Here is a 14,463-nt window from a genome sequence, read left to right on the forward strand (position 1 = left end):
ACCCATGATAAACCATCGGTGCAAATCAACGCAAAACTATCTCCAAAACTGAAACCAACACCAAATTGTGATTGACAATCCCTCCGTGGGGACCTGTGGTGGTTTGCAGCCTGACTCACAACATATGAGCACCCAAGGTTGGAGCTGGTGGTCTGGCCCTGCAGAGAGCACTCAGCATTCCCCATCCTGACCAGAACTGCTAAAGCAATGCATTGAAGGTGTTTGTGCAGCAGAGAGGAGGAATCAGGATCTCACATTACTGTGTTTTCGTGTCATTGCTCTTTGTTTATGCGTCCTCTTCCACAGCTGCCCTCTGTAACTTCTGACAGTGGTAGGCTCAGCTCTACCTGTGTTTCAACACCTGGAATTTTAAGACAACCTGATTTTGCAATTAACAACTCACAAGCAGCAAATTAAATTCATAGAGGGACCCTAGGCAAACTGACTGCCTGTTCACAGGTGATTATAAACACTTATCTATAGTACTGACATAAAAGGGCCAGTGGTTGCATAAATATATAAGTTAAACAGGTACCAAAATATTAGTCATGACCTTGTTGAAACAGTTGATATGACAAAACTCAGCCATGAAATAACCTATAAAATGAAATACGATTAGTGTCAAGAGCTAATCTTCCAGAAGCCCCAACAATGTGATGCAAAGGAGCTTTTAAAATAAACCAAACAAACTCATTTTTCATTATCTTCTGCCATCTTATTATTTCACAAGTTAGAAATCCATTAGCAATTCTGCCAAGAACTAGATAGGCTGCTTAGTTATCTAACACTGAGACACTCACATCCCATGGCTATCTTGATGTCCCTGGGAAAAAAAACAACAGGAAAAGCAATGGAGTAATAAATTATTATAACTGTTTCATTAAAACTTAGGACACTGTAATTTTCAAGTTTATTTGGTGTTATATTTAAATGAACCAAAAGGCAACATTGTACAGTAACATTATAAAATAAAATTATTACATAGTACATTAACCAAAACCTCATTTAAAAAAAAAAATCCTAAAAAGTCATTTGGGGACATATCCTAGTCTTGCTCTTCTGCACATATGATTTATTAAGCTCATTTAAAGCAGCACTCTTTTTTTATAGGAAAAGCAAAATGGAATTTGCCCCCAAAATAGAGTATCTTTTCTTACATTTCTTGCAGTTTCATTTTATCATGTGTAATATATCAAGTTTATAAGGCATAAATACGAAAAACAGTTCAATATGCTCATCATAATTTTAATTAAGTAATACAATCTAGGACACTTTTTCAATCACACCAAGGATTACAATGTACCTATAGCTTTAGTTTCTTTTTTTTTTTTGTACAAAAGTCTATCATATAGTATACAGTGTATTCTAGTTGGTAACTGGTTCACAAGGTGGATCACAATATTCTTTCAGGTTAATATGTCAGGATTTCCCCTAGTTTGTACACTCTGTGCAGGCTTCCTCCCTCCCTGGCTGCTCTCCTCCAGCAGCAGCATCCCATGGCTTCGTCTCCTTGCCTATTTTAAGAAGAGCTCTGTGCCAGATGCAAATCCCACTGGGAAAGGCTCAGGATGCACATCCCAGTGGTGCTAAGGAGCTGCCAGAGGCAGCCAGGGAGTGGAGGAGGCGGCAAGGCAGCTGCTCACAGAGGTGTTTGTGGAGCAGGGAGTCAAGCTCTGCTCTCCCCTCAGGCTCCTGGCACCACGGAAATGCTCCCAGGGACAGCAGGAGCTGAACTGAGCCCCAGAAGGGAATCCATGACAAACCACAGCCTGGTGTGTGAGGAGACCACTGACCGATGGAGTGGGTGCCACTGGCTGCTTGTGCAAAGTAAGGATGGGCAAAAGCACCTCAATAAATTATGAAGCAGCATGGATGTTTGGGATGCTGAGTGCTTGGGTTGGGCCAGCTTCACATCACCCACAGCTCTATAACCTGGAAAGCCTCCCCAGAATTTTGGGCTCTCTAATGCAAAGACTCATCTGGTGCCAGCTGGATGAGTTGCACAGACAAGCCCTGTGATCAGTAACACCTCCCATACCCATCTCCTACCTCCCCTTAAGTTGATATTTTCTGAAGTCAGATTACTGTGATGCCCTGGTGAAAGTGCTGCTGTTTTGGGGCTGGGGGCAGCAGGGTCAGACCATTCGGGGTAGTGCAAGAGGGGTTGGAGAATGCAGAGGGTCTGTCCCCACTCATCCTGCCCCTCCAAGGGTCTTGTCACTGCTGGTGTGGGCAGATGTGGGATTGACACTGTGCCCCCACAGAGCCACATTGCTCTGTCCAACAGCCAAGGAGGGGTGTCAGAGGGATTTCTGACATCACCTGAAACCAGGAATAGGTTTTTCTACATATACAATCAAACTAAATTGTGCATGAGGTAAACTGCAGAGCAGTGTCCTCCAGAGTGTTTTTCACATGTCTAATATTAGATATCTTGCTGGCAGCTCTGACTCGTCCCCAGAGGTTTCTCTACCTGCCTATATTTACTATGTACGGATCCTGAGCTCCTGCACTCAGGTGCTCTGAATCACACCACAACCAAAGGCAGCCTAAAATAGACAGTGTGAATTGCTCCCTCCCTGCTGTGACTCCATCCTGCAGCATCTGGGAGGAAAGAGAAATTATCTTAGTATTAAGAATGGGCCAAAGTCACGGAATTTGGGTCAGGATTCAGGCCAGGCAGGCACAGATTTTGTCTGTGGGCCTATTCTTGTTCTCTATTTGCTGATGGGACATCCAACCCTGTGCTTACATTTATTTTTCTGATAGATCAACAGTCTCAGGAATCACCTATCCCTAAATAAAGCACAGCACGTGAGCAGCACATAAACAGCTCTCCAACTGCAGGAAAGAACTGACACACATCTAAAGTCACAACAAAGCCTTCACCTCCCACACACCCTTCCCTCAATACTTTTTTTAAACCAGTCAGAAACAGACAGTGAGTGCAGCACATCCCAGAGAGCCAGAGGAAGGAGCATCCAGTGCTTTCTTAGCGGCTGTGTCATGGTGTAGGGAGGCTGCTTCTGAAGAAACCAAATTACCCTACATGAAGAACATTCACTAAAAGAATCTCCTTTCCCTTGGAGGACCAGTAAGATCACATTATTTCCTGAAAATACTTTTTTTTTTTCTATACTTGGCAGAAGAGTAATACTGTCTGGGTTTTTGCTTTCACTAACCATGACAGACAATTTCTGCCCTAGCTTGAGAATTCCATTGAACCTGCTATTTGCATTTGGGATAAAGCATCAAATGGAATTTCCCATGGGATACAGACTGCTTGCTGCCCTGTAGATTCAACCGTCATCCTTAAGTACATTAGCAAGAGGGAAGCAAAAGATCTCTCTGTGCTGAATGCATTGCATCAGCAGCAAGTTTCTACCAGTGCTGAGAAATTGTGCCCTTAATATAAGTGCTCAGTAACCACCAGCCCTGCTGCTTGAGGAGCACTGGGAACTGTATAGAAAACTTGTGGGAAAAGGAGCTCCATTAGTACCCATTATGCTGTGATTTATGTTATGGGCTTAAAACAGCAAAAAATTAAACAGTTCTGTTTAACCTACAGTCTAAAAAAAGGCACAAAGACTTTGTGGGAAAAAAAAAAAAAGTTGTAACTGTTCAGATTACATTTCCAAGAACTTTAACAGAGTGTTGCTTTGATTTGCCAGCTTTGCTTGCTGGCAGGAGTGAAATTGAGACAATTTCACTGTCTGCAGAGGTAAATACCCTTTTGGCAAGGCAAGTTTGCCAGCTCTATGCAAATGTTATTTGACAGAAGTAACTAAAACCTCTTGTGATTGCTTTAAAACATAATCTTTTTGGTCTGCAGCACATTGCACCTAACTAAGTACTCAGTGAAGATAGAGTGGGTCTTAGGGCAAGACCTAATACAAAGAGCCCTTTTTAATCTGAACACAGGAATGAACTCTGTTCACAGCTACACAGTCTGCTTTCGAACAAATGATCATGAAATACATAAATACTATAAAATGAATACAATACATTCAGAGTTTTCTACACTGTAGAGAGCTGTTAAGACCTCCCTAGCTCCCTGATGTAATGCATATAGAACATTCCCTTCTATACAGTGCTACCTCCGTGTACCCGCACCTCCTTTAAATGCAACATAGCTCAGACAACCTTCCTCTTTTGCCTGGATTCTCATCAGTCTCTGATTCTGTAAAACATTATACCATTTCTTTAGGAAAAAAAAATATTGCACTTTTAAAAATGCATAAAAATCGAACCAAGTTCCCATTAGCTCCACCACACAGTCTGTTATTTAAAATAGGACTTTTCCAAAAATGTATCTCTAGCTGTTCTGCATCCTGCCTTCCTTTACAGCATCCTCCACCGAGATATCCTCAGAACATCGTTCCTTAGTGCATTCCTTACAGTTTTGCCAGCAGCTATCTGACACACAGCGTGGGCTATCCGAGACACACGTGGCTGGGGCTCCCAGGTGTGTGCCCAGGCTCAGGATTTCATGGTGCAAATGGGAACCACGATGACCAGGATAACCGTACAAGCAGCCGCCGCGATCAGGGCGGCGATCTTGCAAACCTTTGCCCTCCTGAACTCGGCTTCTTTCCGTTTCAACAAGGAGTCGTAGCCAGGAGTGTAAATGTCTTCCATCCAGTACTCTAAGTTGTTTGGATTTAAAGATTCTTGAGCCTAAAAAATTAAAAGGAAAAGGCTGTTAATTGTCTGGGGCCTGCCGTTAATAAAATAAGTGAACAAAGCAGATGTGCCTGGAGGCCTTCCAGCTGCACCTGGATCTGCTGTCAGAATAAAGTGGGTTATTGCCACTTCTCAACACCCCTTCATCTCCTGGTCCCAATTCCATAAAGCTGATGAAAGTGGTAACAAAATACCGCAAAAAATAGACTCCTGCAAGAGTAAGATTCTGCTCCAAAATCCCTCAGGTACCTCTGATTTACCGGAAACTTCGTCATCTTGGATGGCATTTAAATAAGATCTCTTTAATCTGCTTGACAGCAGAGGTGTCAGCAAGTGCTGGCCTGTTACTGTTAATAATTTTTAAATTATTAAAACTCAGCTGATGGGAAAGGTTCTTAATATATGCTCCTCATGCACTACATTTTATAAAGCTAACCCTAATTTTGGCACCATGACTTGCTTGCAGCGCATGATTACCCAGCCCATCCAGCACCCAGTCCTGCTGCAGGGGAAATTTACAGACCCCTCCTCTGGAATGGCACTGCCTGGGGACACAGGCCACCTGCAGAACTTTATCAGTATTTCCATCTGAATTACTTATTTTTCATGTCTTACAGCTTTTTATTCCTAAGCATTTATGAGCTCTTAAAGCTTTCCATTTTAACCTTGCTTGTTTTTTCTCCTTTTACCTGTGTGTTATAAGAAATTAGGGAGGAAACTGGGAAACCCAAACACTATGCATTATATTGAACTTACTTATCAGCAGAAAGGAATAAAGCAAAAAGAATATTTTGAAAAATGACAGCATTTCCCCAGAGCTGTCTCCTTTATCTGAGGTTCCAAGAGCCTATTTCTTTTTTAAAAAATGAAGATTACATATAAAAATATTACAGTGAGAATACCCTAATACACACCATTTCTGTGCTTGTAACAGTCCTGATCCAAAGCTTGTTGGACCCTGCAAAGAAACTCCAGCCGACTTGAGAAGGATTTGAGTAAGCCTTTAATTGACTAATTCAGATTTTGTGGCCATGAGCTACTGGCTGAAACTTCCCTTTGCCTGAGAACAGCATTTGTTTTATGTAAAGAGCTACTAGAAGACAATATTTTATAGCTATCTCAGAAATAAACAATGAAAATTGAGCAATGGTTTTATGATAATTTAATGGACACCTCTATGATAGTGTTAGGATGCTGAAACAGAGGACATCAGCTGCACCTGTGATTGTATCTTTAGGGCTTTGAATGACCTGTTTCAGCCTTGTGAAAAAAGGCAGCAATCTCATCTCTAAAGGCATCAGAAAACAGCCTGATTCTGTTTCCTCCCAGTGGACCATCATACACAGACCAAAGCAATGAATCTCACACAGAGCCCACACCTGGGACAAGCTTGGGGCCTGACTAGTTTTGCAATTTCTTTTTTTGGAGAAAAACCCAGGGGATTTGTCAGGCTCCAGGAGAAATTTTAAGTGAACAAAGGTAGAAAACCTCCAAAGATAGGCATACTATGCTTCAAGGAAATTGCAGTTTTGGACCTGTCTGCCTTGGCATTGACCTTTTAACTACTTCAGAAGGAAGATGCATTATTGAAAAGGCCCATTACTGTTAATCAGCTTCCTTTCCCATTTCATTGCCAGACGTAGGAATGTTCATTAAGGCATAATGTATTTACTTTCAGTTCTAATAAACTTAATCACTGGGAAAAAGAAAAAAAACACTCATCAGTCTGTGTCTATTTTTTAAGTCTGTCAGTAAGCTCCATTATAAAGTCTAGACATGAGCTTTGCAGGGTAGATGCAATTCTGACAGTCTTTTTGGAGGGAGAGAATCAAACCAGTAAACTTCTATCACCTTTATCCTAAAGATAAATGATGGCAATAAGCCGATTTCTCTGGTTTGCTCACAGTCATGCAGAGCTGCTTACAGAGAACAAAACAGCCCAACAAGGAGCAGATGGAGAACACTTCTCCCAGAAGGGCTTTGCTCCCAAATATCACCTCCCTTATTGCCTCACACAGCAGGTAAGTGATGTTTTGTGGCTGCCTTCTGCAGAGGAACTTCTTCCAGCCTATTCCTACTCTAGCATACAGCCTGCAATATCAGCATTAGGAATTTAGTAAGCCCTCTAAAGCTTTTAAGACCCAAAAAGCAGCAGGGAGCTGAGGCAAGATGCAGCCTGGTCCCTATGCTGCTTGGTTTCTCTGAGCGCATTTGAGCCACAGCAAGGAGCAGGGGCTGGTGAGGACAGGGAAGTTGGCATGAGCTGAGAAAGGAGGTGAATTTGTTGTATACAAGTTCCTGCACAAACACTCATGGGATTTGCACTACAGCACTGTTTGGGTGATGGTTTCAAATCCAAATCAGCCAGCTCGGGGTCCTGAGGCACAGCATCCTGATGCTTTCCTAGGGATTAGTCTGATGGTTTTGGAGCGGGCTTTAGGTACCTCAGCACTGAGCCATTGAGGGCTGCCGTGGAGCAGCAAAGTCTCAGACTCTTCCAGGCCACCTTCCCTGGCAGGCAAGCTGTGCAGACAAGCAGACTCCCTCCTTGAGCAGAGCTGCGCTCCACAGACTTCTGCCCACAGAACCCAAAATGCCTGAGGTCAGCACCAGACCCCCTCACTGGTCCTACATTCTACTGTCAAAATGTAGAATGTAGTAGTGCATCTATATGCACTACTGTCAAACTGCATATAGATGATACACAGTTATTTGCACATCAGTGTGGATTTCATCGTGTGACACATTTTGGGTTTCGAGACCAAGAAATGCAACATTTCTTTGGTCTTTATCCATTTTGGATTTCATTCTTCAGGTTTCCTCTTTAAACCTCTGCTCAGATATCTTCCTTCCTAAAAGATGTGTTGTGTTTATCAGACTACTCAGGGTATCCAATGTGGGTGCTCATTTTATGTCAGATCTGTGATTTCATGTTGGGAAAATGTAAATGCAAAATTTGAATTTGTCTCCTCTGCTTGTTGCACAAGAGCCTGCACACTTACGAGCTGAACTAAAATGCAAACTAGACACACCATTAGTTGCCTGGCTGGTTTCCAACAGCCACTTCAAAGCCTCAACAGTGAAGTATTTTAAAACCAGTTGTGGTATTGAACATCTTCTACAAGTATTTGATGTCTTGTGTTCCTAGTAAAACGGAAGAAAACCCAACCCTAACACAGCAATTCCCTGTGAATAATTCAGAGAGAACAAAGACAGAGGAAAAGGCAGCAGTGCCAGCTGCTGCACCATTCTTCCTTGCTGCAGTTAGGGACCAGTTCACCTCTGCACTCCCTTATTCCCCAACTCTACTTTAGAGCTACTAAAGCCACAATGGATTGGGAGACATCTCTCCATTGCAGAATAAGCTGGGACCATCAACTTGTCAAGGATCACCATTCAGCAATGAAACATTCACATTCTTCATGGTCCCTGGCCAGGATAGATAGGGATCAGCAAGATTAGAGGCTCAACAATCCACACTTCTTCCCTAAACTATCCAAATCCCTTCTTAAATGTATATTCTGACAACATCCACTTGCAATCAAGCCATTCAGATTAAACAAACGAGACTCACTTGTAGATCCAAGGCTGCAATCTTGCCTTTATCCCCCGAATTCCTCGTGTACTCCTCTATGGTCCATGATGGCTGGGCACGTTTCACTTCAGCCAGCTCTGTCAACCTCATGTCTGTGTAGAGAGGGTTGCTTTTCATGTGTGACTTGAGTGATGCAGGGTAGGGATGAGGACTAAAGACTTGTTCAATCAAGAAAGCGTCTTTTGGCTGTTTAGAGAGTCTATGTGGCTGTGGGATTTCGTATTGCCTGTCTGCCTGCAATAGGTTTTAAAAGAATTTGAGAGAAAAAACAAGACTATGAGGGAGTTAAACACAAAAGACAGAGATATGCCATTCAGAAGCACCATATGATAAAAAATAGATCAGCTAGGATAAAGGTTTTGGATGGCCTTCATCCATTTGCCCACCTTCTTCTCACAAACAAAACAAAGAGGTATTGGGGTATTTTACAGGCACAACTCCATTTTCACTATAACACAAGCACAATGCTCATGCAGCAGAAGAAATTTAGGGTTTGTGGTGTTTAGAGATCAAAAAACTATTCTGAAAATGGCCCTGGCATCCAGAGAAGCCCAGCTAATCTGCAAAAGCTGAGAGACACAAGCAGGCTTCCAGGTTTCTGTTTCCAGATCAAATCCTAACATGAAGTATTCTTGAGGGATGCCCCCATCCTGACACTGCAGCACCCATGGTACCATCCAGTGTCAGCCACAGGCTGACAGGAGTCTGTCTGGAAGGAGTCTGGAAGGGACCCTCAAAATCATCCTAAGCAAAGCAATGTACAGAAAAGCCAAGGTCTGGGCTAAGGATGGCCTTCTTCCCCCTCTGCAGTCTAGCAATAACCCATGCTTTGTGGTTTCTTGTTCACCCAACCACACTTGTTTCCATCAAACCTCTTCCTCTCTTTTCTCAACCCTTCTCTGCCCTCATGCCCTGTTGTAAGAAGGCACAGCATGCCTGTCATGTGGTCACAACTGACAAGGGGCTGAAGGACCCTCTCCCCTCCCCAAACAGAAACAAGCACCCACCCCATGCAGTTTCAACAGAGCAGCACCCAGAGCCCTGCACAAGGGCAGCCAGGACATCCATGGGGTCAGTGAAGGTGGGACAGGGAAGCTGCTGGGAGGATGGGCAGAGTTTTTCTGCCCAGCCAAACCAAGAGCACAGCTACACTGCAGTTCCAGAACAGGAGGCTTAAGACTCATTTAAATGACCATGAAAGTTAGATGGAGACAACATAACTACAATGAGCATCCCATGGTACACATACAAGGGTTTTTTTCCTTGAGGGATTTGAATCCATGAATGTATTTTGTTGGCTTTTAAATATGTGCATACTTCTCTGATAAAAGCCATCACAATTCAATTATAAAATATCCCTTCTAAAACAATCAGTACAGAATTTCAATTTTCCTCACACCCTTTTCACCAAGATAGTTACTGGGCCTCCTTATGTTACTACAGATGATGAAAAATACCATCACCTTCCCAAGATGTCACCCACATTACCACCCTCCTTTGCAAAAAAGCAAAGCTTTTAAGAAGCAACTTGGCCATTTTGCAGCTGCCAAGCAAGAACCTACAGATACAAAATCACTCAATTACGATAACAATAAAGGCAGGCAAAACATGGCAGGGCAAAGCATTGTCATACCCCGAGGCTTGTGATGACTATGGAAGACATTCATAACCACATTATTTTTAAGCATTTGTTATGTGAGTTAAAGTTGAAATTACCTCTTTAGATTTCCTGTGCCAGTCCTTATTTTCTCCTCCATCTCTCTCTTTCCTCTCCTCCTCTGAAATGCCAACTTGGTTGGTGTAAGTAATAGCTCTCCAGTCTCGGGGAGAGTTTGAAATACTTGCTATTTTGGATTCGGTTGCACTGTTTTCTTCTGTTAATGATCTTGATGATCGCCTCGTAAACAAACTTTTTTTTAAGGCTTTTACTCGAAGGCTCTCACTATTACTTCCACTGGCATCAGAACAGCACCATTCTGGATTATTCTCCAGCTTGCCTCCATGAGGAGTATTGTGGCATTGAAATATCTGTGGGGAGTTGCTCTCATCTGATGCGGCATCGCTTGTCAAAGAGTTGAGATCTATTTGTACACTGACCTTCTCTGGCTGCTGGATTTTTTGATCCAGCTTGCTTAATTTTCCCAGGACTTGAGAGATTTCTTCTCGGACACCTGAGAGAGATTCCAGTTTCTTCTCTATTTCACCAATCCTCAAGACTAATTTGCAGACACTGGTTTTCAGTTCATCATCTGCATTACTGACATCCGCCCTGACCACTTTATCCAGTTTGTTACAGGCACTCCCATTGGAGATCTTAGTCAAGTTGTGCTCAGGTGAGCTGTCACAGTCTGATTTATGCACCTGAGACAAGGACCCAGTACTGTTGTAGCATGAGGACTGCATCACTCCCGTGGACCCACTGATGCTCATGTCATCCAAAAACCGGAAAATGTCACTGATGTCATCACTCACGATTTCAGAATCATCATCTGACTGCTTCAGAGAGTGCCTCTCACTGTACTTGGCCTGGCCTGCTGCACACAAATCCTTGCATTTCTTGTGGTCCAGAACCTGCTGCTCCGTTTGTGTCCCAACACTCATGGTCCTGTCAATGCTTAAGATCTGGACAGAAGTACAGTTAATGCTTTTATCCTTAAACTTTTTGACTGGCTCGTGTTTCTCCACATCTAGAATGGAAGGAATTTCCTTGGGTTTATGTCCATTGGATTTCACAGCATAGTTTGCCTGTATAATTGGTTGCTGATCCTTTGCATTTAGGTAGGACTGATGCCTGTCAACTGAAGGAAAGTTTGGAGATGGGTTGCTCGAACTCTGGTATCGTGGTTTCTCTTCAGACTGCTTCCTATTAAAAAATGAGCGTTCAAAGTCAGGGACCTCCTCAGTATTTAAACTCCAGCTTTTAGCTGGCCAGGCAGTTTGCTTAGTTGGCTTTCCAGTCCACTTTTTGGTTTCCTGTGGTCCAAGAACAGTAGTTGGGCCAAAATATGTTGAAGCTTGAAGATCATCTAAACTTTCATGCTTCACTCGCCTTTTGTCCGGTATAGGAGAATAAATTGGATTCAAGTACTGGCTGCTGTATGGCATTTCAAAGCTGTGGTTGAAGAAAGTCTGCTTGGAGCTTTCTTTCCTGTTCTGAGGCTCTCTGTGTCCATCTTCTGGTGTTTTGCTGGATGGTATTAAGTTGGGAGATATTGTAATCAGATTATGGAAATCTTCTTTGAATATATTTCTTTTCTGGACACATGACTGCATCATGAACGGCTCATCATTTGAAATGAAAGTTTCTTTTATGCCTGCACTTATAGGCAAGGAATCCTGGTCTGAAATAGATTCATTTTCAATGTTCATGGGGAAGTACGTACTCTGCATCTCACACGGCGGGGAAGTGGCGATGGAGTAGGACGCCAGCGCCTGCAGCCTGTCCAGAGAGGCAGCCCGGCCCTTCATGTCCTTATTGACACCAAGCAAGAAGTTGGGCTCTGAAGAGGGGACAAACTGCTGGCAGTCTTTGCAGTCCATCTTTCTGCATTTTGAAGACCTTCTGACTGGAAAGCCTCGGTTAAAGTCCTGGTCATTGAGCTCACAGTTGGGCACACAGTCAGGCACACAGTCTGCCATATTGCAGATCTCTGTGTCAGACCTGCAGGACTCAAAGGACTCTTTCTTCTTCACTTTGTGCCTTGCAACTGGAAGCTTCTCCTTGGCCACTCCCCCGTTCATTTGTATGAGGTTGAATATTGTTACTATATCTGCTGCAACCATGATTTTCTTTGATTGCTGATTGTTTACAGTGCATCTCATTTTGTCTTTGAACAAAGTCGCTGGGAAATTAGGATCCAGGCAAGCAGTGTAAAACAGCACGCTTCTGAGCTTGGCCAACTGGGATAAATCAAACCTTGCACACAGGGACTTGCAGAGATCCTGGTAAGAAACAGTATTCTGCTTCGTGTCCAGCTCCTCCAGTATCTTCACCAGGAAGAGTGAGGATTCCTGGTTGGACTCCATGGCTGGAGCGTACTTTGCTGTTCAGCCTGGAAACCGTGTTCTGCTTCTACAGCAACACAAAAAAGATTGTAAGTCACCCACAGAGAATACCCAGGGCCTTGCAACTCAGACAGAGATGGGACCTGACTCCCTAACCATGCCATCCAGAGCTTGCTTTTATAACTCATCTTCATGTTCTGAACTTCAGGCTGCAATCCTAGCATCCAATAAATCAATACTTAAATGGATACAGGGGTTTTTTCCAAGAAGGCTCCTTTATGCCAATGTCTACTAAAGCAACCAAGTGAATAAATAGCAGAAGATTTGGAGAGGCTGAACTAATGGCAGATAGACAATCCCAGCCTGCTTTCTATGGGACTGTCACAGAATTTCTTACCAACTTATAAGAGGTTCAAAGCACAGTTTGAGCATCAAATTGTCTGCAATAATTCCAGTCCTAACCTAACCAGGGCCAATCTACTGCACCATGACATGTTTTCATATCTGAATGTAAATGCCCCTGAGGAAGATTTTCTGACAATAAACTTCTGACATGTATTTAGAAGTTATCTGAGAATATAATTACCATCTTGCTTACTTTAAACCATTATTTTCTCCTCTACTCTAAATTATCTCCTTTGGATACTTTGACATTTTTCCCAGAAATACCTTTTCTTAAGTATAAGATTCTGGAATGGAAAAGTTGCCAGGTCCCATGTGAAAATTTGTGGGAGCCCTGTTTCAGCTCTTAAGTCAAAAATTTAGCAAAGGACAGAAGGAGTTAAAAAAAAACATCCTACTGAAGCTTGAAACCAATCCAGCAAATACGAGAGGGCTGGCTGCCAGTCAGGATGGATTTGAAGACAGAGAAATATCAAGGACAGAGAACATCCTCTTCAGTGATGTGCTCCCAGTGAAGCCTAGGAGTGCATTTCCATTCACCATCCTGAAATGACAGGGCAGAGGTGAAGAGCAAAAGCTTCACATTTATGTGGATAACAGGAACAGCTTGAACAAGGACAGCTAACACTAGCAAACATCTTGGGTGGAATATAAACCCCTGCACTTTCAGAATTGAAACCAACCTTTAGCTATTATGGATTAGGAAAGGATGTTGATGATTTTTCATCCATCTATTGTGATTTCCTTGTTGGTGTCTCTGCTGTTGGCTGCTAGGAAAGACAGAGCACAGGATGATGCAGTCTGCCAATTGCTAAGTTTGGTCACTATCTTTGTTATTCTTACTGATAGGAATGACAAAAATCTTCTCTGTTTCCCAAAAAAGGTATGTTATCTTCTCCCATTCACTCCCACCTTAGATGATCCCTGGAACTGGCCTCTCCTCCATCAAGTGCAGAATATCCACCCAAATGGCAAAGCACTGAAGTCAACATTGCAACAATTTATTATTACTCATCATAAAAGGCACCTTCTGGTCAAAAACCTCAGGACTCCTGAGCACCACTCCAGAATCCAGGGCTGCTGTTTCATCTCCTGCCCTAACATTACACATCAGGGATTGTTATCAGTGTCAGAAGCCAGAGTACTTCAGTTTTCATAACAAATAGTTACCCAAAAGAATACAAAATAAGTCTCCATATGAACTCAGTTGATTATTTAAATAACATCTTTCTACTGTGTGTGATCAGGAGCTGAGCAGCAGCAATGTGAAAATATTTGTGTGATTGTAAACACGACTCTCAGAAAGCAATGGCTACAGGGATTTTCCAACACCTCCACTGCGTGCATGTTTGCTTTTAAAGCTCCTGTATTATGCATACCAGCACAACTCTTCTGCCAGCTGACAAAAGAGAAAAACTGTTTTACTCTTCTGTGCTCAGCTCCAAGAAGTAATGCAAAAGGCTGCAGGAGGGTGCTGGTATCCTTTCACTCTCAGCAGTGTGTGCTTGGAGGCACAGCCTCTTTCACAGACTGCCTTTGTTTTTCTCTGACATGTCACCACTAATGATGCTCCCACCCTAGGTCCAAACTCTGCTAGTTACCACTAAGACTACCAAGTCCTCACAGAATAAACTTCACATGTGGAGCTCAGAGACATTCCCAGCTGCCAGGGGACTGGCATTGCAAGTCAATTTTCTGCATGTTATAAATCTGCCACTTGGGACAGGAGTGAAAATATGTCTTTTTGTCACCTCCAGGCTGAATAACAGAAAAAGCAA

The 14,463-nt window shown here is 43.0% G+C and overlaps 1 protein-coding gene across 3 annotated transcripts; it reads right to left on the reverse strand.

The window, feature by feature from the left end:
* Positions 1-773: 773 nt before the first annotated feature.
* On the reverse strand, positions 774-12,911 carry MINAR1 (membrane integral NOTCH2 associated receptor 1). 3 transcript variants are annotated; one of them, XM_066196446.1, is made up of 3 exons: positions 9,995-12,911; positions 8,258-8,512; positions 774-4,677 (listed from the first exon to the last, which is right to left on the reverse strand). In XM_066196446.1, the coding sequence occupies exons 1-3, from the start codon at positions 12,302-12,304 to the stop codon at positions 4,480-4,482; spliced, it is 2,763 nt and encodes a 920-aa protein (XP_066052543.1). In that variant the 5' UTR covers positions 12,305-12,911; the 3' UTR covers positions 774-4,479. The 3 variants fall into 3 exon arrangements, with proteins under 3 accessions (XP_066052543.1, XP_066052545.1, XP_066052544.1); XM_066196448.1 differs by lacking the exon at positions 774-4,677 and having other exon boundaries at positions 8,291-8,370; XM_066196447.1 differs by lacking the exon at positions 774-4,677 and having other exon boundaries at positions 8,385-8,552.
* Between the last annotated feature and the right edge of the window lie 1,552 nt (positions 12,912-14,463).

This window comes from Chamaea fasciata, unplaced genomic scaffold (genome assembly GCF_029207755.1).
Source record: "Chamaea fasciata isolate MVZ Bird 193981 ecotype frontalis unplaced genomic scaffold, bChaFas1.0.hap1 SCAF_14, whole genome shotgun sequence".
In the NCBI taxonomy this organism is placed as follows: Eukaryota; Metazoa; Chordata; class Aves; order Passeriformes; family Sylviidae; genus Chamaea; species Chamaea fasciata.

Excerpts from the sequence above, each read along its gene's own strand:
- MINAR1 (XM_066196446.1), bottom strand. The coding sequence starts at position 12,304 with ATGGAGTCCAACCAGGAATCCTCACTCTTCCTGGTGAAGATACTGGAG. Across the intron at positions 8,513-9,994 it reads GGCACAGGAAATCTAAAGAG|GCAGACAGGCAATACGAAAT; the intron begins GTAATTTCAACT and ends AACCTATTGCAG. Across the intron at positions 4,678-8,257 it reads TTGCAGCCTTGGATCTACAA|GCTCAAGAATCTTTAAATCC; the intron begins GTGAGTCTCGTT and ends TTAATTTTTTAG.